The sequence below is a fragment of the Lissotriton helveticus genome, chromosome 12, assembly GCF_964261635.1.
Source record: "Lissotriton helveticus chromosome 12, aLisHel1.1, whole genome shotgun sequence".
NCBI lineage: Eukaryota > Metazoa > Chordata > Amphibia > Caudata > Salamandridae > Lissotriton > Lissotriton helveticus.
Genome location: NC_136073.1, coordinates 869,441,941 through 869,467,672, shown reverse-complemented (window position 1 = coordinate 869,467,672; position 25,732 = coordinate 869,441,941). Strand labels below are relative to the sequence as shown.

General features: G+C 45.5%; 1 protein-coding gene across 6 annotated transcripts in view; it reads left to right on the top strand.

Moving 5' to 3' along the window:
• ARHGEF18 (Rho/Rac guanine nucleotide exchange factor 18) overlaps nucleotides 1–25,462 on the top strand; it is a 300,861-nt gene extending 275,399 nt beyond the window's left edge. For all 6 annotated transcript variants that reach the window (XM_078669619.1, XM_078669618.1, XM_078669617.1 and 3 more), the window contains 3 exons: nucleotides 399–732; nucleotides 17,241–17,354; nucleotides 20,917–25,462. In XM_078669619.1, coding sequence (XP_078525745.1) covers nucleotides 399–732; nucleotides 17,241–17,354; nucleotides 20,917–21,077 — 609 coding nt within the window. In that variant the 3' untranslated portion in view covers nucleotides 21,078–25,462. The remainder of the gene's footprint in view (nucleotides 1–398; nucleotides 733–17,240; nucleotides 17,355–20,916) is intronic.
• The last annotated feature ends 270 nt before the right edge of the window (nucleotides 25,463–25,732 follow it).

Below are 25,732 nucleotides of genomic sequence, written 5' to 3'. Positions count from 1 at the left end.
CATATTTGTTCCCCTTGTCTTGATGCCTGTTTCAAAATGTCCCAAGTTCTGTTGGTTGAATTCATGTGCTTGCATTGAAAAAGGTCACTCCACAGGGCCTCCAGAACAAGAACCACTTTCGATTCATTTTTTTTTCTACTGATTTCAGTAGCCCGTAGGAATTCTTGTACAATGTGTTTTGAACATTTGTGTGCACAAGTTGTTTTTGTAAATTCTCAGTGTTTAAAAATGTACTGTCCTGTTTAAGACATTACTTGTTGGAGGCAAAACTTATGAACTTTATATGTATAGATTGTTTCTTCTGCTGTGTATTACCAACATTCAGTTGAAACCTAGCAATGTAAGTGTTCCTCTTCCAGTCCTGGGTCCTGGTTTATAATGTTGCTTTGTCTTTTTAGGGCCTCAGTCACTCTGCGAGTTTCAACGGAGAAGGGCTATCTGGCGTTGAAGCAGCAGTCCAGCACATGGTGAAGCTTCCTGGCATGGTGAGTGCCTCCATGTCGGCAGCGGACTACTCGGAGCGCCCAGAAGTGGTGCGAAGAGATAGCGGACCCATGGAGAACCGCCTGGCCCCAAAGAATGAAGTGCCCATCCATCTGCTGAGCGCTACTAATCAGATCCAAAAGCCGGCGTCCGTCCAGCAGCAGATCCCCAGGAAGCTGGCAGCCTTCACCAAGGGAGGGAAAGACAAGGGTCTGAAGGGCAAGGCTTCCCACCGAACCGACAGCTCAGGTGAGGCTCCAACGAGAGAGTGCCTCTGAGTAACTTACATTCAGGACCCAGCCCAACTCTTGCATGCGTGGTGTACCATTTACAAAGGGTCGTATGACGTTACAACACATGCTTTTACCCCGCATGCCATTACAGTGCAAGTCGTTGCAACGACTTGCTGTCGGGAGTGCGCCGGAGTTTGGAATAGTATAATTTACTATTCCAACTCTAGTCTATACAACAGCAGGGAAGGTGTTGGAGTTAAATCCAACACCTTATACCCCCTACAGCAAGCCATTTGGTTGTTATGGAATGCTGGGTAAAAGCATGCGTTATAATGCATGCTTTGTAACGGTTGTTTCCCTTTACAAAGGGAACCATGGTGATCTATTCCAAATTGTACATCTTTGTAGGGCCTAAATAGATGTTTGTAATGTGAGCTGTCTGGGTCTCACTGACAGTCCAGTGGATTGTTTGAATGAGTTGTGAAGCTCTGAGGATCATTTACATGTTCTTTCTGCCAGGGCTGCTAACAGCAGCATCCAGGTTTTTTTTCTGGGTTTGGCGACACAAAAGTGAATACCTCTCTACAACCAGTTGCAAATCCAGTGCAGATCGCAGAGTTGTGCTGAGGTTAAAACTCTGGAATCAACTTCAACCTATTTAAGACACATTCCTTCTTTAATACTTTTTAGGGAGAAAGTTAGTGATGGACGTTTTCCTGCATCAGTTTCTTGATGTCTCCTGCATTCTCAATGACCCCGAGGACAGTCTGTCCCTGTCCGAATACCTGCATTTTGCAGCCTTATGCTCTTGTAGAGTCACCCGATCATTGTTCCACTATGTAGAGTTTGGGGTCTAGAAATATTCTTCGAAAACTCCCAAGTTTTCTTTTGTGGGTCGACCCCAGCATGATGACCTAATGAACACCTTACCCCTCTACTTCCCCTTCATCTTTACGTGTGTTTTTTTCCATACCTGTGTTCAGAACTAGTTTCTTTTGGGCCATATATTGCTTGCATTCTTCTGCCACCTGGTGGTTATTTAAAAAAGTTAACCTTGATTTAGTTAAAACTTTGAGTGCATTCCAGTGGATAACGTTTTATGTGGTGTTCAGCATGAGGTTGTCCAGTGCTCCACAATGCTGAAAGAGCCATTTACGTCATTAAATACAATTTTCATGTTCTTCTGTAGTTGTGTTGCGGGGATTCTGCTCATACACAGAACTGTGCACTGAGACTCAGGATGTCGGTGAATTGTGGTGTACCAAAAAACTTACCTCAGTACCTAGAACCCCTAACCGACTAGCATCAGTGTCACATTAGCTCTTCGTCCTACAGCAAAGGTACCGATGATTAGACAACCCAGAACATGCGACTTAGGTTAGTCTCCGGAATGGTGGGAATCAAGAACTCTTTCGTTATATTCTCATACATGTCCACAACGTGAGTAATTAGAGACACTGAAAAGTTTAAAATGTTTATTTTAAGGACGTGCTGTAAGATGCAGTATTTTTGCCAACATAATCAGGCATATGAATAAAAATAATACGATCAGCATTGTTACAATTCCATAAAACGCAATAGGAGAAATCATATTCTAATGATAGTGGAAACAGGTCCTATAGTGCTTTGTGAACCACCCTTCCCTGCTAGGAACTAGGTTTTATAATAATAATAGAAGGTCTCTTAGGCTTGAATGGGGAACCCCATACCTCCAAGATCAGCAGAAGTGAATCACATCGTATCAGCAAAGCTTTCTCTCTCTCTCTGGAAAAGGATTTTCTCCAAGTGCCCAAATCATGCGCGCAGTGCAATATTAAAGGCACTAGGATTTCAGTTCGCTGCAGCTGTGTTCATGTTGTGTCTAGAGCGTGGGCCGATCAACCCGAATAACAGCTTACATTGTTATGGTTACCTTGGAGGCTTCTGCACGCACTGTACAGACTAAGGTCACGATGTAAGTCTAGGGATGTTAAAAACAAGCCGTTCTCATGTGAAGAAAGTCAAGCAGTCTAACTTACAACAGTTACATGTAGTGTCGTGTACAAAAGCTGCAAAATGGCAAAGTGGTGTTTAAACGTCTAATAAACTTATGCTAACATAGCAATGTGTGCAAGCAGGGCCCTGTCGTCACTACAGTTGTGAAGTTCAAATTGGAGTTTGGCTCCATAAAATGTGGCATTTAGGTTTTGTCCCTAGTGTCATAGATCGTTTTGGTGGCTGCACAAGCGGCAAGCATGTAAGAGTGTGTCACAGTTCCGTTGTGAGGTAGAGCACTGGGCATTTGCAGAAATCACGTCCAGGACACAGACCGAGAGCTATGAGATCAGAAAAGAAAAACGCTTCCAGATTATGACTAGCAGGCTGGACCCGTCTGGAGGGGGTGTACCGCTGGAACAGGGTCCTCAGCCCTCTAGATAAGAGAGAAGAAGATGAGTTACCGGTCCTGTTCAAGTGAAACCCCGTGAACCCCTGATGCAGGTATTCTGAGACACTTGCCCTCCTCACACAAACACACCCCTGAAAAACACACAAAGGTATTTGGGCTCACCATAAACAGCAGGCAGAGGAAGTAAGTTCCACCGACTGCAGTCTGGAGACTGAAACTGTTTAAGGAAAAGCAGTGGGGGTTTGGGATGGTGGAGGCATGTGAAGGAGACAGAGCTGGTAAAAGCAGGAGCCCTTGTGTGGTGGGCAAACAGAAAGGGAAAATATGGGAGAGTGAGGGCAGGTGGGAGGAGATCTTCTGGGAAATCATTATAAGTGCTACAGTTGAGGTGTCCATGGTAGGTTTTTGAGGACTGGACCCATGCAAGATTTTCATGATACAGATTAAATAAACGTGTTCACTATGAATTTATATGAAACTTATATGAAAAGTAAATACAATGAAATTCAGGCATGAATCTGGCCGTCGTGGACCTGCTTTGGACACTCCTGTCCTGCTGTCATTGTGCAGACCGGGCTTTTGGCTTAGAACATTATTCAGGCCCAAAACCTACTGTAAACCAGGAAACACTAATAAAACAATGACAACTAAAAGAGGACTTTCTTTTCCAGCGCTACAGAGGTTCAAATTTTTGTTACAATGTACACATTACGCAATGGATGTAAACAGTAAAAGCGGACAAACAAGCATATGCGTACTCTAGTTAAAGTAATTTCCACATACAATTTTATGTCCGAGTCGTAATTGTACACACGAAAACCAAGTTTTGCAGCGTGAATCTTTCTGGATTCACTATGCTGTGCATTATTCCGCGGTCTTGTGGTTGGGTCCGGATTCGTAGTCTATTCTTTTCTTTGTTTTTTTTTTTTTTTTTCTTTGCCCAGGTGGGCGTCGGCGTCACACCCCCATGGGTGTATTTCCGGTGACGTCGGCATGCTTCCTGCGGAAGCTCCCACTCTTGGGCGCCATCTTCAGATTCTTTTTTTCCGCGGTCGGGTCTGGATCGTTCCCGTTTGGGCTCCAGACATTTTTGGAGAAAGAAGACAGAAAATACAGAAAAGACGAGGAGAAGTCATCTGAAGACTCCAGGGGACTTCACCGACGAAAAACAAGCAAGGATAAGGCGTTTTCCATCGAGATCTTCGACGACCGTCGACGAACACACGACCAGAGAGGCCCTGGACGCTCGAGGATGGACAACACGCCGTTCAAGTTCTGCCGTAACTGCCACCACAAGTACGCGCAGAAGGACCAGCACCCGGTATGCAACCTTTGCCTACCGGTGGACCACGAAAGCGGAGACTGCAACGCCTGTTCCGCCTTCACCCCGAAGACCCTTCGTGTGAGAGAGAGGCAGAGGGTAGCACACGCCGCCCTGCAGGGGAAGGCCCCGACTCCGTCACTCTACGAGCTGGGGATGTCCTCCGAGGAAGAAGACAACGCTGCCGCCGAAGACGACAGCTACACGGTCGTAGAGACCGATTACACGAAGACTTCTGACAAGGTAGGAGACTCTTCGGCCCCCAAGAACCCAAGAGACTCTGAGTCTAGAAAAATCGAGGGCAAGACCCCGAAAGCGCCGACGCCAAAAAAGGCGGCGTCCGCGACTACTCCCAGGCCCAGCGGATCCTCCGAGAAGGAGTCCCCGGCGCCGAGAGCTGCTGATCAGCAGAAAACGTCGAAAATCGTCCCCGAAAAGGATCGATCGACGAGGGAGAAAGACCCGAAACTGATGACGACGACCAGAGACCCGAAATCCGGTTCGACGTCGAAAACTTCGACTCCGAGAGGCACGGCGACGAGCCATCCGTCGAAGAGAGCGGCCGACCCATCCGACGCGGAACACGCGGCCGAGATGGAAAAGAAAAGAAGGCGCCTCGAGGCAGAAATGGAGAACATCATGCAGCGGAAGAAAGATTTCGACGCAAAGATGAAAGCCTTCACGATCCCTCACAAGACCAAGCCACCAGTGATGGAGGCGGTCGAGGAGGAAGAAGAGGTCGCCGAAGTCACCGAGCAAGACCAGGACGTCGAGGTGATCGACGACCAGGAGGAGTACGAGAATCCCTACGAAAGTTACAGCTATGGGGAGGAAGATGAGGGCAGGACAGACACAGAGTCGGCACCCTCTGACCTTCAGGAGGTAGATTACATCGATGTCGACACCGACAGCCCGGAGGAGGTGGTCGACACCTACCCTTCGAGGCCCTCGCTGCCGGACGACATCGGGGCCTACAACTCGGTGATACAATCTGCCGCAGCAGCTTTCAAGCTCAAGCTCGACGAAGAGAAGCAGAAAGCAGACTTCCTTCTAGAAACATTACTCCCAACACAAACGAGGAGCCAGTTCCTTCCAATGCTCGAGAGCGTCTTGGCTCAGGGGAAGGAAGCTTTCAGGGAGCCCGCAACATGCAAGGCAGTAACTCCCAGAACTGAGAAGAAGTACAAGCATGCCACAAAGGACCCGGCCTACATTCAGGGCACGGTCTCCGCAGACTCCATTATCACGGCCACAGCAAGGAGGAGGGCTAACGTACCCACTACCTCGGGCCCACCACCGGATAAGGAGAGCAAAAGGATGGATCTGGTGGGCAGAAGGATCGAACGGAATGCCGCGACCCACTGGCGCATGGCTAATTCCAACGCCCTGATAAACAGGCACATGTACCAAATCATGGAGGGACTGGGGCAGTTGGTGAAGGACTTGCCCCAGGATGCCAGGCAGAAAGCCGAAAAGCTGATTGAAGAGGGGAAGAATGCGGCAAATTCTTGCCTTAAGACGGCCCTGGATGGGGCAGACACCGCCAGCAGGCTCATGATGATGGGCGTCACGGAAAGGAGGCACGCCTGGCTCAGGATATCCGGTTTCAAACCGGAGGTGCAACACAGCATCCTGAACACACCGTTCAACGGCAGCACGCTTTTCGGACCAACAGTTGATGAACAACTCAGCCAACTGAAGAAAGATAACGAAACAGCAAGATCCATGGGGGCATTGCAGTTCAGAGGGAACAAGAGGGGCACCCCGTCACGGAGGCCCGGCGGGAGAGGCGGAAACCAGCCAGGTACACCAGGCTTTCCAGCAAACGCACCAGGCAGACTCGCAGACTCAGCAGGGTCATCAGAAGCAGCCCTGGCAGTACCAACAAAGAGGCCAGTCCTTTCGAGGGAGAAATGGACGGGGGCAAAATAGAAGAGGGGGCCAGCAGCCCACCTCCAAGTGACTTCAAAAAACTCTGTGTGCCCGCCCGCAAAAAAGAACCCAGGGGGCAGCACGTACAGATGGGTCAAGACAAACTAGACACCTACGACCACAGGACACCAGTGGGAGGAAGATTAAGATACCACCTCCAGGAGTGGAGAGAAATCACATCAGACAAATGGATCCTCAACATTATCCAATTCGGATACTGCATAGAGTTGGAGGGGAGGCCAACAAGCAAAAAACCAAAAAGAAAGCCACTAGCAGGCAAGCAGCTACAGTGCCTTCAGGAAGAAGCAAAAGAACTCCTGCAGAAGCAGGCCATAGAACGGGTACCCTTCAAGGAAAGAAACACAGGAGTATACTCAACGTACTTCCTGGTACCAAAAGTAGACGAGACAATGAGACCCATTCTGGACTTAAGGTTCATGAACAAATTCATAAGAACGCAAAAATTCAAAATGACCTCCCTGCAAGAGGTGCTCCCACAATTGCAGATCGGGGACTTCATGGTCACTATAGACCTCAAAGACGCATACCTGCACATCCCAATGAACAGAAAGCACAAACACATGCTCAGGTTCACCGTCGGAGAAAGCCACTACCAGTTCACGACACTGGCCTTCGGTCTGAAATCGGCACCAAGAGTTTTCACAAAGTGTCTCGCAGCAGTCGCAGCGCACCTAAGAAGGCAAGGGATACACGTATACCCTTACCTGGACGACTGGCTGGTGAAAGCAAACTCATACCAGAAATGCAAGCTGCACGCACATACAGTGACCAGCACGCTCATAAACCTGGGGTTCTCCATCCATTGGAAGAAATCATCAATGGAGCCAGAACAAGTGAAGATCTTCCTGGGAGCACAGATCAACACCTTACAGGGCAAGGTGTTCCCCAGCGAGAAGAGGGCGAGGGCGCTGGTGAAGGAAACTCGCCTCTACCGGAAGGGACAAGCTCGGACAGTGAGGACTGCGAGCAAGATCATGGGGATGATGGCATCATGCATCCACCTGGTACCGAATGTACGACTCCACATGAGACCCATTCAAGAATGGCTACAGGAGCAATGGTCACAAGCTACAGGCAGTTGGGAGGATCTAGTGGTTGTAACGCACGCAGTGCAGAAGGAGATGACATGGTGGACCATGGAGAACATAGCAAGGGGAAAGCCTCTAACGCCCCCAACGCCAACAGTGACCATCACCACAGACGCATCCCTGAAGGGATGGGGCGCTCACATGGAGGAGCTCAAGGTGAGAGGACTGTGGACACCGACGGATGCCACAAAACACATCAATTACTTAGAATTGAAGACAATCTTCCTTGCACTGAAAGCCTTCCAGACAAGACTGTACAATCACAAGGTGTTGATACAAACAGACAATACCACTGCGATGTTCTACATCAACAAGCAGGGGGGCACCCAGTCAGCCCCGCTTTCAACGCTAGCACAGGAGATATGGAGGTGGGCAATCCCTCTCAGGATAGACCTGCTGGCCATACACCTGCCAGGGAAGGACAACATACAAGCAGATTGGCTCAGCAGGCAGACTTCAGCATCCCACGAGTGGGAGCTCAATGCTCAGGAGACAAGGCACCTATTCGACAGATGGGGAACTCCATCGGTGGACCTGTTTGCCACACGCCAGAATGCAAAATGCCGAAACTTCGCATCCAGGCAGCCCGAGGAGGGGTCACTGGGGAATGCCCTATGGATAGATTGGTCAGGGACATTTGCCTACGCCTTTCCCCCGATACCACTGATGCACAGAGTACTGAGCAAGTGCAGAGCGAGCAACATGACACTGATACTGGTCGCACCACAGTGGGCGAGGCAGACATGGTACTCGCAGATCATGGAGATGACACAGTGTGCACCCCACAGATTCAGCAGGAGGAAAGACTTACTCTCCATGCAGAACGGAGAGGTGCTACACCCAGAGCCAGAGAGCATGAGCCTAGTAGCGTGGCTCCTGAGGACATAGAGTTCGCACATTTAAGATTGCCAGAAAGTACACTGAAGGTCCTGCGGGAGGCAAGAAGGCCTAGCACTCGGAAGTGCTATGTTGCGAAATGGAAGAGGTTCACAATATGGTGTAGACAAGAAAGACTTCACAATAAGATGAAGAGGGACTCCACAGTGCTAAAGTACCTGACGCACTTGCTGGAGAAGAACCTTAGCTCATCCTCCTTGAGGGTTCACTTAGCAGCAATAGTCGCCTACACAAGGGGTGAAAGGTGCAGGAGTTTCTTCACATCACAGGTGGTGAAGAGATTCCTAGAAGGGGCGAAAAGGATCGCACCGCCCAAGCGGGTGCCGCCACCTGCATGGAACTTGAACATAGTCCTAACGGAACTCATGAAAGAGCCCTTTGAACCGCTCCACAAGGCGTCCTTAAAGATGCTGACTATGAAAACAGCTTTTCTGGTTGCAATAACGTCCCTACGCAGAGTAAGCGAGCTTCAGGCTCTGACGCTACAAGAACCCTACATACAAATACACAATGACAGGGTTGTGATGAGGACTGACCCAAACTTCATGCCGAAGGTGGTATCTAAATTCCACATGAACCAGTCTATACAGATACCGAGTTTTTTCCAAAAACCAACAACTGCCGCTGAGCGAGCTCTGCACACCCTGGACGCCAGAAGGGCAGTCATGCACTACATCGAAAGGACGAAGGGACACAGGAAAACAAAACAGTTCTTTGTGTCATTTACCAACAGTTACATGGGAAAAGCAGTAACCAAAAAGACAATTGCACGATGGATCGCACAGACAATCCAACTCTGCCACAAGCGTGCAGGACAAGAGCTAGCAGAGGGGACACGTGCCCACTCCACTAGGAAAAAGGGCGCTACAATAGCCTTCCTGGCTAACACACCCATACAAGACATATGCCTGGCGGCAACATGGGCTTCGGTGCACACGTTCACGAAGCACTACTGTGTGGACATACAGATGAACAAGGAAGCTCAAGTTGGTCAGAAGGTGCTACAGCACATATTCAATACCCAACGCTCATCTTCCACCCAACCGCCACAGAAATGAGAAACCGCTACGAAATCTATGCACAGCATAGTGAATCCAGAAAGATTCACGCTGCAAAACGAATAGTTTTCTTACCTGTCGGTGTAGTTTTGCAGCTTGAAGATCTTTCTGGATTCACTAGCGAACCCACCCACCTCCGCCAGAAAGATGAGGCTGGAGAGAGAAGAGGTGGTTAACAAAAGAAAGGTTTTAAAAAAAGTACAAAGCGGTAAAATACCAACTAAATAGAACATTGCCATTACTTCGGAAACGAAAAGAAACACGGAAAAAAAGAACCCGAAGATGGCGCCCAAGAGTGGGAGCTTCCGCAGGAAGCATGCCGACGTCACTGGAAATACACCCATGGGGGTGTGACGCCGACGCCCACCTGGGCTAAGAAAAAAAAAAAAACACAGAAAAGACTACGAATCCGGACCCAACCACAAGACCGCGGAATAATGCACAGCATAGTGAATCCAGAAAGATCTTCAAGCTTCAAAACTACACCGACAGGTAAGAAAACTATTCGTTAAAGCAACCAGTTTTTAGGTCGAGCAGACCTGCATTCAATGCAAAGCATTGATTGTGTCTGCTTCGACAACTATTGTGAGCCATTTTGGGGAATGTGGACAACAGTCAGACGCGCGCTTTTGCAGTCTCAGTTTTGACCGCGGGAGCGCGCTTCTGAGCCGCGCTTGCGCAGACGAACTCACAGCCCCTGCTTTCGCTTCGCTCGCACTCGCATGCATTAACGGCGCGCGCACACAGACACAGCCAGCCCCCACCCCTCTGCACGCACGCACACACACACAGGCGCGCGCACACATACACACGCTGCCGCCCCCCCCTGCACACACACAGACACGCACGCATACACACGCCGCCACCGCCACCCTCTACCCCCCCACACACACACACCGCCCCCCCACACACACACCGCCACCCTACACACACACCGCCACCCTTACAACTAAGCCCCACTCACCGCATCGCCGCCACTCCTGACTTCTGCAGCCACCGCGGGGCATCAACTCCATGGGCGCGGGCTTCGCTGAAACCGGAAGTCCCGCCCCACGACAGGCGTAACGCTCCCGAACGTCCGTTTTCAGGATGCGCACGCTCGCGGCTTGTTTTCTTTTGTCAGATTGGCGAGAGTTGCAAATCCTTCCAGTGGCTCGGAGGGTGAGTCGCTTGTGTGTGGCTCTAGTGAGCGATTGTCGTTGGTATCTCTTGTTCGTCTTCTTTTTTCTTTTCCAATGGTCAGATCACTGCACTTCAGTATATTACTCAATGCCGTATTTATACATTATTTTCACGGACAATCGATTTCATAATAGCAATCAATTGCAAGCCGTTGTTATTCCGTGTTAATCACACCTTTATTTATTTAATATAAAAGCCGTTTGCACAGACGTTCAGTTTAATCCTCACTGATGACTGAATATTTACCGATTTGCGTCACACGCAAACTCGTTCCTATGTAGATGCAGCCCCCGTCGTATTGGGGACACATGCTGCCTTTTCTCATATGGAAAATCAACGTACAGCACCACTCTCACACCAACGTGTCGCGTTACGCGCACAAGCGCCCACATGTGGACGTGATCCCCGCCCCAAGAGTTTCCAGCGGGACTCACCTTCAAAACAATGTCGTTTTCCCCACACTGGTATCATCGCGATCCCGAGGAGACCGAAGTAAGTGTGACAGCGGGCACTCCACCTTGACGAAGTAAGGTTTTCTTTCCAAGTACAGATCTTAGCAATTACCAGACTAAAAACGAGCTACGCAACGGTGCTGTGAGCCTCATTCACATGCCGTATTCTACCTGCAGGTCCTAAATGTTTTTTTCTGTTTCAATTGCTTCCTTAACAGTGTGTGATTAAAGGTGTACGCTCCTCCCGGGATCTGAACAGCTACGAGAATCACGTAGCAAGTGTAATTATAATTATATGACAGCATAACAGCATTATATATGCACACAAAAACAACACATGTGCACATACTGTAACTATTGCTGACACGATAGAGAGTTCACGCTAGAAGCCATGTTGCACAATGGCTTAGCCACTTGTAAATTTAAAAATACAACGAGTAACATGTCACCTATCTGCCAGCAAATATAGACATGCATGCCCACAATATAAAACAATGCATGATCTAGTACATACCGGATGTGTGTTGCATGTCTGCTGTATGAGTGTTGGTGCACGTGATTGATCGACTCACTTAGTGCCCTTGGCCACCGCACTTCCGGGCAAAAGCTGGACTAGTGGATATAAGAGCAAATTACACCAACCACGTTTTTAGGTCGAGCAGACCTGCATTCAATGCGAAGCATTGATTGTGGCTGCTTCGACAACTATTGTCAGCCGTTTTGGGGAATGTAGACACGAGTCAGACGCGCGCTTTTGCAGTCTCAGTTTTGACCGTGGGAGCGCGCTTCTGAGCAGCGCTTGCGCAGACGAACTCACAGGCCCTGCTTTCGCTTCGCTCGCATGCATTAACATCGCACACACACAGACACAGCCAGCCCCCACCCCTCTGCATGCACGCACGCACACACACACACAAACACAGGCGCGCGCACACATACACACGCTGCCGCCCCCCACCCCCCTGCACACACACAGACACGCACGCATACACACGCCGCCGCCGCCCTCTGCCCTCCTCCCCCCCCCCCCCCACACACACACACACGGTGGTTGGGTGACACGGGCAGCTGCCCTCTGCCAGGCTCACAATGAGCGAGAGGGAGGGGCTTTGCTTATCCTTACCGGGGCTCTTCAGATTGTAGCGGGCTTCCATAGCTGCGGCTGCTGCTCTCACGGATGCTCGTGGTGTGCCGGGTTCATGTCGGTGTTCCACCGCCCCAGCTTTAGCCCTGACGTGGCACCAAGTTCGTGGCCCTGCCCCGGTGCTCACACTAACGCTGCAAGCTGCGGCGCCCGGGGAGGTGATGTCAGATCCGGCCGCTGACTGTGTCCTTCAGTGCAGCGCCGACATAGAAAAGGGACTGGTGCGGCGGAGAAAGTGCAAGCGAAACTGCAGGAAGGGTAGGCGGAGGCCTCGAGCGCGCAGACACTCAGGCCATCTTATGAGAAGGAGCAGTAGATAATGTACATGAGAGTTAAGAAAGAAACATATCTCTTTATTAATCAGACATGGAAGAATAGTTGGGACGAGCAACAAACAAAGCTATTGGCATTGTAAATGACATTGCTATTAATGTATCTATTTTCAAAACCAACACATAAATAAAACAAAGTGTCATTTACAATGCCAATAGCTCAAACTTTCCTAATGCAAGACCTATTGCATTGCAAATGCTTGTTTACTAAAGCATTTGCATCGTTAATAAAACATCCACCACCTTAGAAAACATGCCAGTAATCAAGGGAATGTAGAACCTCACTAAAGCTTGATTAGTAAATGAAAATACTCGCACTACGTGGTACGAGCCGAAAACAAAAGAAATGTTTATAGCTCCCTAATCATTAAAAGCAACATGCTTAATGAATGGATGTTCTTCAGCTACTGCCGAGCTAGAAGCTTCATATTGTAGTTGTCTGTATAGAATAATTAACAGGAATGACTAAATTAAGGAAGACTGGCAATCTACGAGGGGGGGCATCAATAATATTGAAGCAACTTAAAAACAGTATCTGCAAAAAGCTAGAGCTGGCTGACATTAGAGGAAGCGGTGTGATAACGTCTTGCTTACAAGCTTTCAAGTGGTAACAGATAGATTTAAAACTGAGAGCCAAGCTCATAATCCTGGCTACCTGCTTACACAAGCTGTGTGAATCTGAGCGTTCGTTTAATCTCTCAGAAACAGGACAGATGCGTGTTAAACATTTAATAAACAAGAAATGTAATGATGGAAGGAGGGGCAAGCAGCAATGTGGGAGAGGGTTGGGGGGCTGGCCAAGTAGCGAAGCAGAAGGGCTATGTGGGACTGGCAAGCAACACTGGGATTTGAGAAATAAATCCTCACACTTTGAAGTCGGAGAAAGAAGAGTAAACAGGCAACCTAGGAAATCCTCGGTCATTGAATGGACAGCAAATGTGATGCGATAAGAACAAGATTTACAGGCCTGTTTACAGAAACTGAGCTCTGGGAAGAAGACCGAAAGAGGCAACAGCAAACTGAGAACGGAGCGAGTGAAAACACGAGTGCTAGTGTAAAGTGCTCAAAAACAAAGAACCAAGGTAGTTCCTAAAATGGTCATAAAATTGGAGCAATGGATACATACTAATACTTGTTCTATGCTCTCGGGAGGGCTAAACACAAGAAAAGACATGACGCATGCATGCCATGGACAAATGGGGAGAAGAAATATGGGAGCGACGATGGAACCAGCAAATGGGAAACCCTCAAATTATATACAACAGTCTTTTCGAGACCATGCATGCGCGCCGAGACCTAAAAACTAGGTGGGAAAAAAACCCAGAATGGTCTACTCGCCACTAGATGGCAGTAAAGCGTGGGAATCTCATATGCCTTCACCCTTCAGTACTTGTGTTCCAGGTACTGTTTTTCTTCCTGCCGTATAATGGGTTGAAAAAGTCCAGAGAGTACCCTCTCGCTTCTATTCCGATCAGGGTATAAAAATGGCATTACTACCAATGTTATTCTCTTCCCAAGTTGATGCTTTGTTTTTAGTGCATCGGGTGTAGTTGGCCCACTCTGAGTCTTCCATGATTTTGCCACTTAACCTGAGCTCAGGCACTAGCCTAAGATCTACTTTGAAATGTCGTGTGTCTGCGATTTCTGATGACTGTCACTGAAGGAACAGTTGTATACCCTCAGGGCCTGTATCTGACACCTTCTCATCTCTGATGCATCTGCTTCATAAAGCCCTTGCTGGACACATTTTCATTATAACTTGCTGACATGTGATGAATCTTCTACATCACACCCCATCGCGTCCTCCTGACTTGATGTATTATCTCAGTATACAACAGAAGTATTTTTTTATCATATCATGCGCTTGTTCAGCAGGTCTTCACGCGGCACTATTTGCACCATCATAGCAGTGTGGATAAGGAAAAAGAAATAAATTAACCTCGGACAGGTGAAGATTCAGCCACATCTCTCTGATCCCACAAGACCTGTATAATACAAACCTCAATATCTCACCAACTTATTGACTCTGTCTAGTGGCAGACCATCTTTGCTGCAACTGGAGATGTACAAATTCAGGATTTCCTACACCTTCAAACACTCCTTGAGTAGCACAGCAACCAGGCTCTAGAACCCTGTAAACATTGGTGAATATGGCCTAGTCTTTTCATCTTCTGAGAGAAAAAAGTCTAGTTTCTTCAAAATGTTCTTAATCTAGAGGTTATATCAATGTCCTTGTAGTTAGTAGGGTTTCCGTGTCCAGCTCTGCAGTTTTCATATTAGAACGGTCTCCTTCATCACCCCTTGACCCCCCTCCAGTTTAGTTACTTTGAATTCATATTCCTACCAGACACATTCAACCATATGCAATAAACTACATGTTAATTTATTATATTTGATTGTTCTCTTGTGAAGCATATGTTACAATCCGGTACAGCTTTATAAAATTGGCAAATTGATTATATCAATTGTACCAACCTTGGAATATAGATGCCAGACCACCGTGGTAGTATTTATGCTAAATGTTTGTGACTACTGTATACTACTGATAGACTAGAAGTTGGTGCTCACGTATGTACAAGGGTAGAGTGGGAGAAGCCGGCTCCAACATGTCAAGCCTTCCTAGCTAAATTGCGAACTTTTTATGGGCAATATGTTGGGAGACTACAAAACCTCCTCATTCATCGCAGACCCTCTTTTAAAAAACAGACTGTTGCCTATTGTACCTATACTCCTTTAGGTAAATGTTTGGGAAAAGGGGCAACCTGAGCCCTCATGTTTAAGAATCAGTATTGGGCTGATGTCTAGAGGAGCCCGTGAGGCTTCTTAGGAGGGGGTTGTACTTTGCAGGCTTGAACTCCTCCTACTTCTGAGAGAAAGAGGTTGCTGCGTTCGTGTGGGTTTCAAAGTCTGCAAAGGAGCAGCAATTCCGCCAATCCTCACTTTTGAGCTTGGAATAAAATGAGCTGAAGGAAACCGGATTGCTTGAGTTTCTGTAAAGGAATGCGATTCGTAGGAGGGTGAGTGCTCTTCATATTGGAAAAGAAATATCCTGAAGTTATGTTTTTTCATGTTTGCCGGAATCTATTGTTTTTCTATTATGCAGAGACCTCTTCCTGTACCCTGCTTCCTCCGCTTACCCTCTGACTTGTTTGTAAAAAGACGCTCCCACCCCACCACCATCCAATCTTATCTCTGCTTCTTACTTTATCTGTCTTTCTGCACCTGTCAGTTACACCCATTGTCTGTCAGCAGTTTGACTGTAGTGCTCCAGCCCTGTATACCTTGTACCCTGGGACCTGCATGCCTGCAGGTAACCAGTATGTGTATCCTGGTTTATACGCTAGTCCCTCCTCCCTTCCTGTGCCCTACTACCTCTACCCCTGCGTGGACTCTAGGATCTCTGTCCCCTGTCTATGCCTTAGTACCGCAACCACTGTGTAGGATCTGGAACCTATACCTCTTGCCAATACCATAGTGCTTTTATCCCATCCTGTGACCTAGTATATGTAGCGCTCTTTATAGCAGTTTCTCATGTCCTTCCTGTATACTTGTACCTCTACCCCTGTGTAGACTTTAGAATCTCTAGTCCCAGCCTATACCCAAGTACGTCGACCTCTGTGTAGCTCTCGAATCTCCACCCATGCCTATACCCCAGTACCTATACCTCATGCTAGAATATAAAGCCCTGTTTTATACCCATGTCTCGCGTCCGCTTTCTGTACCTCTGCGTATACTCAAATATCTCTACCACGGCCTACACTCTAGTGCCTCTAATTCTACCCTTGGTCTCCACCTGTGTCACCACGGATACCCACGCCCGAATACTTCTGCCTCTCCCCCCCCCCGCCCCCCCACATACCCAAGTACAGGGATCTCCACCCTTTTCATTATTAAGAGCTACTTAAGTTCAATGAATATCATCCTGAACTAATGTTATTACCACTGTAATAGTGAGCATATCAGACAAAATTATATTAGCGACCATTCCCATACATGATTACCAGCAGCAGTCCACTCCGTGCCACAGACCGCTCGGTTGCCACCAGATATGTGAAGATGCGCTTTATCAATTAAGAATGCCTCTCCTCTGGTCATACATAACAGCCATAGCTGTTATGTCCCTGGTACCAAGGTCTCAAACCTTCCTGACGCTGCATGAATTATCACTCAAATGTTGGTTTAAATATATTTGATAAAGTCTACCTTTTTTCTCAGAATAGCTTGTGAGTTCTAAATAAATACACACATTTTCATCTCAAACACATAGTTTTCAATTTTAGTATGCATATATTCACCCAAGCAAACGCTTCTCATTTAGTTGACCAGGCTACACACAGGCGAGAGACTTACAGGTAGCTGGAGAGCTCTTAGTAGCTCACGAGCTACTTGTTGGAGAAGCCTGCTCAATACATCAACCCTTCCTTATACCCTTTTCCGTCTGCTCCTACCTATACCTTAGTATTGTTCCAACTTATACTCTTCATTACTCCTGCGTCGTCTTCTAGACTTTTGTTTTGTTTTTTTATCAAATTTGCTCTAATTTATTCTGGCAATTTACCAAAATGTGCTTTTGCCAGCCTGTGGGAGTCAGATCGTTGTTCTCCATTGTGGCTTATTCTCCAAACATGTGAAATAAATGCAAGGCAGGGGCCTTGATATCAGAGTGTTTGATTTTTAAAGTGATTAATGCCGTGCTTTTTGTATCCTTTAGCATCCGTAGACTTGAAACAGCTGCTTCCATCCCGGCTTTCTGGGAAAGACGACGGCACATTGAGAAACAGAAGATCTGCAAGTCCGAGCCTCATGAACATGCCCTTTCAGCAAGGTGGGTACAGTGCTGGAGTTTGCTGTTTGTCATTTCTTTTTCTTCTTTTCTGGGTTGTGATGTAGGCAGCTGGAATACTGTTCATTTGTTTTAGTGTGCCTTGTATTTGGAAAAAGTGAAATCACCTTTTAATGGCTAGTGGGTAAAGCTAGAGGGGCTTGAATATCATCTGATACTTGCAGTCTGCGGGTCACTCAAGGAAGTACGATTAATCTTATATATGAGATAAAGTAGCTCCTGCCATACTTTATAAGGATATTTCTAATCACTGAGGAGTTCCATGAACTTGTAGCAAAACAAGGCTACCTATATCCTTTATAAGGCTCCGAGATGACTTGCAATATCTCTATCGTGTATGGCAGGGGTACTCTATTCCTTATCATATGTGGTCCCATACCACTCTTCCCAACAAACTGCTCAAATCCTAGTGTGTTGCTCTTTTATATGAAAGAGACACAATGTTTGAAAACATGAAGAATAAAAGCAGATGCTGTAGTGCAGAGTTAAAGGCACACGGAAACCTTTTGATATTTCTTACAAAATGGTATCCAAATTAGTTTAATACAAGTCAGATAAAAAAACGCTATCGCTATGAGTGTGAAGAAACATGCAGAGAGAATCTGTCTTTCCCGTAATTGCCTGAAGTGTATGTTGCCATAACTATCTCCTTACTGCTTAACACTGTTTTATCTAAACAGCGCAGAAGAAGGAAAAGCCAGGTTTCCCTCTTCGACCTTTCCCCTGGCTGCTGGCTCTAGCAGCAGGCATTGTCACCAAGACTCAACTGTAAAATATTTTTACAGTTGAGCACTTTCCTCATTTTTTCATTACAGGAGATTAAATACATCTAATGAGGATGGTAGAGACTGGCTTTGATACAGGGATTGAATGCTCCCAGTTATTGTATGCCATCTCTTCCGACAAGCTTCTCGTAAATCCTGGTGCGCTATATCAGACGGAGCCTATTAGTCAGGATAGTTTTACTGTAAGAGGGTTTCAAGTTAATGATAGGTGGGCCAGGACATTATATAAATCATTCTGGGAAGTAAGATGAATATTAATTATTTACTACTTTTCACACATCTGTTACTGAATTTTGGTTCCCCAAGGCTTTTTGCAACCCTACCATGTTTGCCCTGTGAGATGCCACACTTTCATTATTGGGAAGTGGTGTTTCACATGCAAAGACCAAGCTAGGGCTTATTTCAAAAAGACTTGTTTCTAAGAATCTAGAGTGATTTAGCCATCAAAGGAATTGTTGTCCAGTGTGTAAATTTGCTATTTGACTCCTAGTCCTGATTTTCCCACTTGCTAATCTTATAATTTGAGGGACATAGCCCTTTTTTTAAATTCTGCCACATTTTTTATAGTTGTGAAATATTTGGAGCTATTGACAATGGAGTCTGTACAGGAGGCAGGTGCTATATATTTTAAAAAGTGCATTTTGTGTGATCCCTCATTTGAAGTGGGGGGTGATAGACATACTAGTCGCAAATTATTCTCTTGAGCAAAAAGTTAAAACAGCGGCTCCATAAATCTGCATTTGCAATAATAATTCTAGAAAGCCTGTTTTGTCTATAGTGTCATTCAAAATTTAAAATCTGTCTGTCATAACGTTTGGAATCTGTTTAACAACAGAACACAACAAGCCTAAATGTTTGATGTGTAAACTCTTTAAATTAAAAATGCAGATTGAGCAACAGTGGCATGGAGTATGTTTTGCTGACATTGAACAGAGCGGGAACATCTGATATACCACAGGGTGCTTCTGTGAACAGCGAAGTTAAAAGATGCCAGTTTGGTAGGGGGATACACTAGTCCCATCAGGTGTAAATAACCTTGATGGTGTGTTTCAAGACCACTGGCCTTCTGCCTCTGAGATGCCTGATAGTGCTGTTCCTCAGCTCAGAAACAGTCTCTGATTCAGTAGTGTTCGATGGAAAGACTCCATCTGAGGCTCACACTAAACCCCAAACACATGCTTCTGTGGGAGCAGCATTAGGAAGTGACTTGTGCCATTGCAAAAGGAGAATCGAGTTGGACAACAAGATCAGAATCGAAAAGAGGACTTGACTTGAAAGCATATGCTCACTAAATCAACACCGCGAGGAAGGTTAGACTCCAAAAGCTGATTTTTCCCTACCTTGACGAAAATCTTTTAAGATGAACTGTTGTGCTCGCATAGGCTTCTTGGAGAAAGTTGCATTCAGTTTCTGGCATCACTGTTTTCATAAAATGATTTTAGGCAAAACAGAGTTCTGATTGACCCGTACCCAGGCCATATTAGAAGTGCTCTGGCACAGACGACGCACAACACAGAAAAAGTGTAGATTTATGTTTGTTTGATGAAGCAGTTTCAGCCATAAACTAGAATCCCACCCAATTGAAGCTTCTCCATCGGATAGTGCGTCTCCTTTCCATTCAGTCATTCAAAGGACAGCCTTCCAGAATGGTGGCGTTGCTGTGAATAGAAAAGGCTGGGCGATTTCATCATAGAGACTTTATTAAGGGTGTAAAAGACAAACGAGTGTCTACACACACTAAACTAGTAATAAATAAAAACTGCCAGTACTTTTATTTTGCCAGTCAAAACCTGTGGCCTAACTTCTAGAGCAGCAGTACCCTGCTTCCAATAAAGGACCCTTTTCTTCCAGATTGATAGCTCATAGTGCCAGGAAGAGAGCTTTCAGTAGGAGACGGAGGTGGCTCGAAACAGGATAAACACAGTGAATGTGCAGTTTCCTCGGGAACAAAGGCAGGGAAGGGAGCTGCCATGGGCTGGCATACTGCCACTCTATAGGACTTTATAAGCGAGTGTTATTGTTCTCAATGTAGAGAGATGGAAGAACTCTCTTAGTATCTGTACAAGTATCCACCCGTGGAAACAAGCTTGGTTCAACCTGAACTTCAACATCATCTGTTAAACGTCAGCAGGGAGATGAGATTTTGGAGAAACCAATGCAGTCCAGAGAGACAGCCAAGTCTATGGTGTCCACTTAACTGGATCTTTTTATGAAATTAATGTACATGACTTTCCCGTCAGGAGATTCAATATATATTACTTTTTGTCCTCTATCTGAAATGATCTAGAAACCAGCTGGTTTGTTTTTGCTTTGAACTATCATTTTGGATTTTATTTTAATTTGTTTTAGGCATGCTTGGGTGCATGGTAGGACATGACGGGCACAATACCTTAGTGGTTATGTTCTGTTTAGATTATTGCGCTAGTCCGGTATTCTTCCTGCTAAAGAGATTACTGCAGCCTAAGATTGGCTTTTGTGCCGAGGCGTAAGACTGTGATGTGTCTGTAGAGCGGACGATTTCCTTTTACTCCCCTGATACAGCGACTACTTTTGCAGAATGTCATTGTGGAAGTTTGTTCTTGGAACAAATTATTCCTTTTATTAAGAGTATGGTCACTCAATATATACTTTTTTTCCTGATCTTTCAATTTGTAAACTTCATCTAATACAATTTAGAGAGCAGTTCAGTGAGAAAATTAGCTATGATTATAATTAACTTTATATTTCATATAATTACCTCCAAAATCTATCTCTTTCAGATCTTTCTGGCATACCTGAACCCCACCCTGAAGCACTTTTATCGCCTCCGAGTCTGCATAGACCAAGTAGCACTCATGCTCTCTCCTTGAGGGTCCCTTCTCCACCAGCACAGTCACCCGGCGACGAAGACACCAACAAGGAGGATGTGATTTTCTTTTGAATGGCACTATCTTCAATGAGGCTCTGTAGATCCCATTCGCTCAGAGAACCAAAAGGGATGCTTTGAAAAGACTAATGCTCACCGCGGCCTCCGCTGCTACCTTGCCCCCACTACTGACTACGATTCGTTGGAATAAGATCTTATTTGCGAGTCGTTCTCGTGCTTGAAAACAATGAAACCAAGGAGCGGTCGTTGATATTGCAAACAGTGTTGCTGGTTATAAATCATGAGACTTTCCTCGTCATTTATGGCGATGTATAATTCCAGAACATCTAGAAATATTGTTATACAATTTACTTTCTCCTATAAATATGCAGTAGCCCTAGATGTTTGTATATGTGTGTTTGTATGATTTTATCTGTTTTTATGAGAAAGCTGTTGTCGATGGCGGTTGGCACAGACCTTAAAGAACACTTTTGGAAGAGGACCAAGGACAGTTAAAGGAAACAAAATGGCAATCTAATACTTCCTGCACATTCTCAAGTGTTAGCAGATTGTCTTATCTACGGTGCCTTGTGGTTACTGTATCAAATAAAGTGTTGGCTGTGATTGCACACTCGGTATGTTGCTGCGCACGCTTGGGTTTGTCTTTGTAATCATGGGAGAGCTGGTTAAAGCTCAGAAGAGACCTTCTGATACTGACCTTAGCTTTCATTCTCCTTCCCCATCATCCCTCATTATTCACAGTGTTTTCTTCATCAGCCTTTCTCAGTTAAGCTTTCTTCAGCAGTTGTGTATTTCTGGCAGATAATTTCAGCTCTGCATTCCCCTCTCTGTAGAATTGGATCCAGAATATTCAAAGGTGTAAAGTCACTTCTGATGTCCTCGGGACGTTATCTTTTCACCGGTTGAAAATGGCTCTCTGTGCCTCAGTTTATATTGGTGCAGTGTCTTATGTTGAAAGTAAATGATCTGTCAACCAACTGTTGTGGCGTATATTCGTCTCTTGCTGCTGAGTTTTAAGGGTCCGCTACCAGTGGCTTTATAATGTTTGTGGGGTAAGAAGGAACCGTCATTGAAGCCTTGTACGGAATGGTGCTGCCATTCACCTGTCAAGTGTTTTCCAAAACACAGCTTAGGAAATCGTCAAACGTCAGCCCACGGTTCTGCGCTATCAGATACACGGGTTCCGTGCTCTTTGAATTGTGCTATTCGGGGTTTTATATATTAATTTCGAAAATCAAACACATGTATCTATTCATAGAGCTGTTGAGTGGATGCAAAAGCTTGGGACAACCAAACATGATCCGTTTACCTGCCTACAACCTCTCTGAGTCAGTGGAATTAAGGAATTAGAATGTGGCCTGTATAGCAGTGCTATATAACGACATATCGCTGAGTTTGTGTGACATCTGCGTCACCTGTCGGCATCGTCACCCGCCCATGTCCTTCCTTTTCACAACCCTGTCCATTTGATAGTGTCTTTCTTGGCCTCATACCTTCCATACCCTTTTTCATTTAGTGATGGAATTGCAATCAGCAGTTTCCATCACTGGGAACTTCTTTGATGTTCACAAACATTTAAATATCTCCAACCATCTGTGCGATTCCTGGCACATGTGCTTGTATGCATGCCGAAGTTATTACATTCCTTATTAATTCAAGAAACTCCCATGCATAGAAACCAAGGTAGCAAACACCCATTGCTCCCTGTAGGCACAGTTTTGCTGATGGCGGTCCTCTATGTGTCTTGGATGGGTAGAGGCTAGAGTTCCCTATTAGTCTAGAAGTTGATTTATTCATTTCCAGCTCTTTGTTGTGAAACCCCCTCATCAGAGCGCTCTGGTGTAGGATCAGGGATAAGCAATCCGCTTATTAGCGACTTGTTCCTGTGGCGCCCAAACACCTCTGAATAATGGTGACACTTCAAAGCATTCCTAAGGTTTCACCAAGGGTTCCCCCAAGTGAAGACCTCTTTTACTAGTAACTTTTACATCACAAAGAGGACCTGGCATATGTAGACAAAAAAACTCGTCTAAAAATATTAGATTCCGAAACCTGTGCAACTTCTCAACAGTTTGCCACAAGTAGACACCATTTATGGTATATAAGATTCACTTTGGTACATGTGATGGCTTTACTACCTGCAACCAATTCAAGAACCAGAATAGAACAAGAAAATGGTGTTCTAACTGTTGTAATCCCTATTGTTATCTTCGACAACTGACAGGCTGTCATGATGGCCTGAGTTGCTGTAAGGCCTGTGATTGGTATTTGTGTAATGCCCTAGTTTTTTCTTTTCTTTTCTTTTCAATAGTCTTTAAAGTGTCCCCTATTTGATGGAGCTGTTTGATAAATAACTGTTGGCAGATTTTGAATTTTTAATACTGCTCAGCGCTCATCATTGTAGCCGGACGCAAAGACTGCATTGTAGATTCTTCATTAGCCTAGATACTGAACTGATGGGGATGTAATGTCCTGTGCTGTAGAATTCCAGAGGTGTGTAATATTGGCTATTCTGTCTGCAGCGTGCCATGCTGAATGTGTAGATCTCATACTGCTTATCCTCCCAGCTTGTTCTTTTGACAGACAGACTCCAACATGGCGTTAATCTCTTTTCACATGGTTTCTGTTTATGGAGCGGTCGCCTAGTGTAGCTTGTAGATGAAAGAAGCTGAAAGGGATTTAACCTAGTGAAGTGTGAAACTGTGCTACATGGATAATAGTTCATTAGTGTCTCATAGTTCTGGTTTAAAACTGTGCTTGTGTGTTCCTCTGTGAGATGTCGGTCATGGAATGGTGGGTGAGTTTTTCTACTCATCACTTACTCACTCCTCCCCTATTACCTTTGCGCAGCTTCTTGCTTTGTCTAAGGGTAGTCACAGGAATCCTTTTTTGTGCAATATTGTAATACTTTGCTCATAGGAAGCAGTCTTTTTCTTTAAAAAAAGAAAATACATACTCACCCAAATTAAGCCAAATCTGACTGTCATAAATGAAGTTTCTCTTCATGCTATCCGCCAGCTGGCCATTTCAATGTTTTAGACGTATGAATCGCCTCCTGGCCCGTAAATGCCCTGTGCCTTCTGAAGTAGCCTTCACTGGCTGTTGTGCATGCTGGTGAGTAACACGCTTACGAGTACTTTAAGCACCGAGGCCACACAGGATGGGCCGTCATCACCGTAGAAAAGACAGTTTTTTCACCACATTATCCCATTTCCAATAGACTCTACGAAATTGTAATTGTATTGCCATTTGTTTCACTTCGGTTGACAAAATAATCCACCATGGAGTTAAGGAAGCATTTAATTCTCTAGTAATCTTGCCCTTACTTTGTTTATTGTGCAGTTTTAGATTGATTTACACAAGTTTGGTCCACAGATCTGTCCATAAAATAAAACCGCCTTCTTCTTTCGTTGTCTGTAAGAGAAGACATTTTAAGAGTGTTTATTCCCGTAACGACGAAGCTGTAAGAATAATAAAATAACTCTGGTGTTTGCAAGAGTAAAAACCTGAAAAGCACATATTGTGAGCAAAAGTGCCTTCATTTTTGTTCCACAGTCATTGTGATATCATCTGCTTATAAGGTCAACACTGTGTTTAGAAGTTTCATTTAAGAGCCAGACGTTGCGATCTAACTTTTAATACCACTTTTGAAGCTGAACACATACGGTTATAGTATGCCCCTGCATATTCCCACTGTTGCGCACACGCAAACACTATGGGAATCCATTTGTAGCATAAAGTCAACCTGGTAATCTTTTCAAAGTGTGTCATAGTTTTTACGTCAACATATATCTTTGCCCCAGCCTATATGTGTAGGAATGTACATGTTCAGGAGGTAAAGGTAGGCCAAGCAGTGGCCTTCTTCATCACCCGCAAAAGGCGCGAAGTGAACCTCAGTCTGCCTTGACGAACTCAAGGAGATATGCGTTGACTCCCTCGCAATGCCTTGTTTCACCTCTGTGTCTCCTTTTGTTGGAATGGTGTTATACCTGTTGGCAGTCTCATAAAACTCTTTTCCAAAAGACTCGTCTGTCCACAAGAGAAGGTCTGACTGGGTAACAAGTGCCACTCTCCTGTCTGTAAATGTTTACTCCTCTCCTGTGTAAGTGGAGTCTCGGTGCCAGCACTCCAGCTGTACGACTCCCATCTTTCCCTGTATAGAATGCCTCTTTAAAATCTGTTCATTGTATGTAAACATTGTAAATATTTATTCTATACTGCCAAGTATGCCATCCACAGCCGTTTTTAATGACGCTTGCGATGGCGAAAGTAATGTTAATAATCTCTGCACTTTTGTATGTTAAATGTAAAGGAAATCTTAGCACACAAAGTGATTTTATTTTATTTTTTACAATGATTATGGTTTATCCACAGCAGGGCTGCAAACCCTTGCTTTAGATTAAATTCAAATCATAGCAATAAAAAAAAGTTGAAAAACAGTTCTCTTTCTAGTTTTGTGATGTTTGTATTGATATGGCCAGTGATTTTTGAACCCAGCGAGTTAAATTGACACATGTTCTAGTTCATAGGGCATGCAGGAAACTGATTTGCGTGGTGTTTTCAATACTTTGTTTTTATGCACCTGCAAGCTTTAATAGTGATGGAAAATGCCAGTGCGCGTACAAACAGGTACGGGCTGTGACCCTGCAAAATGGCTGAAAGTGTTCCACTTATGTTTGTACCCCACAAAAGGTGGCTGATTCAAACTC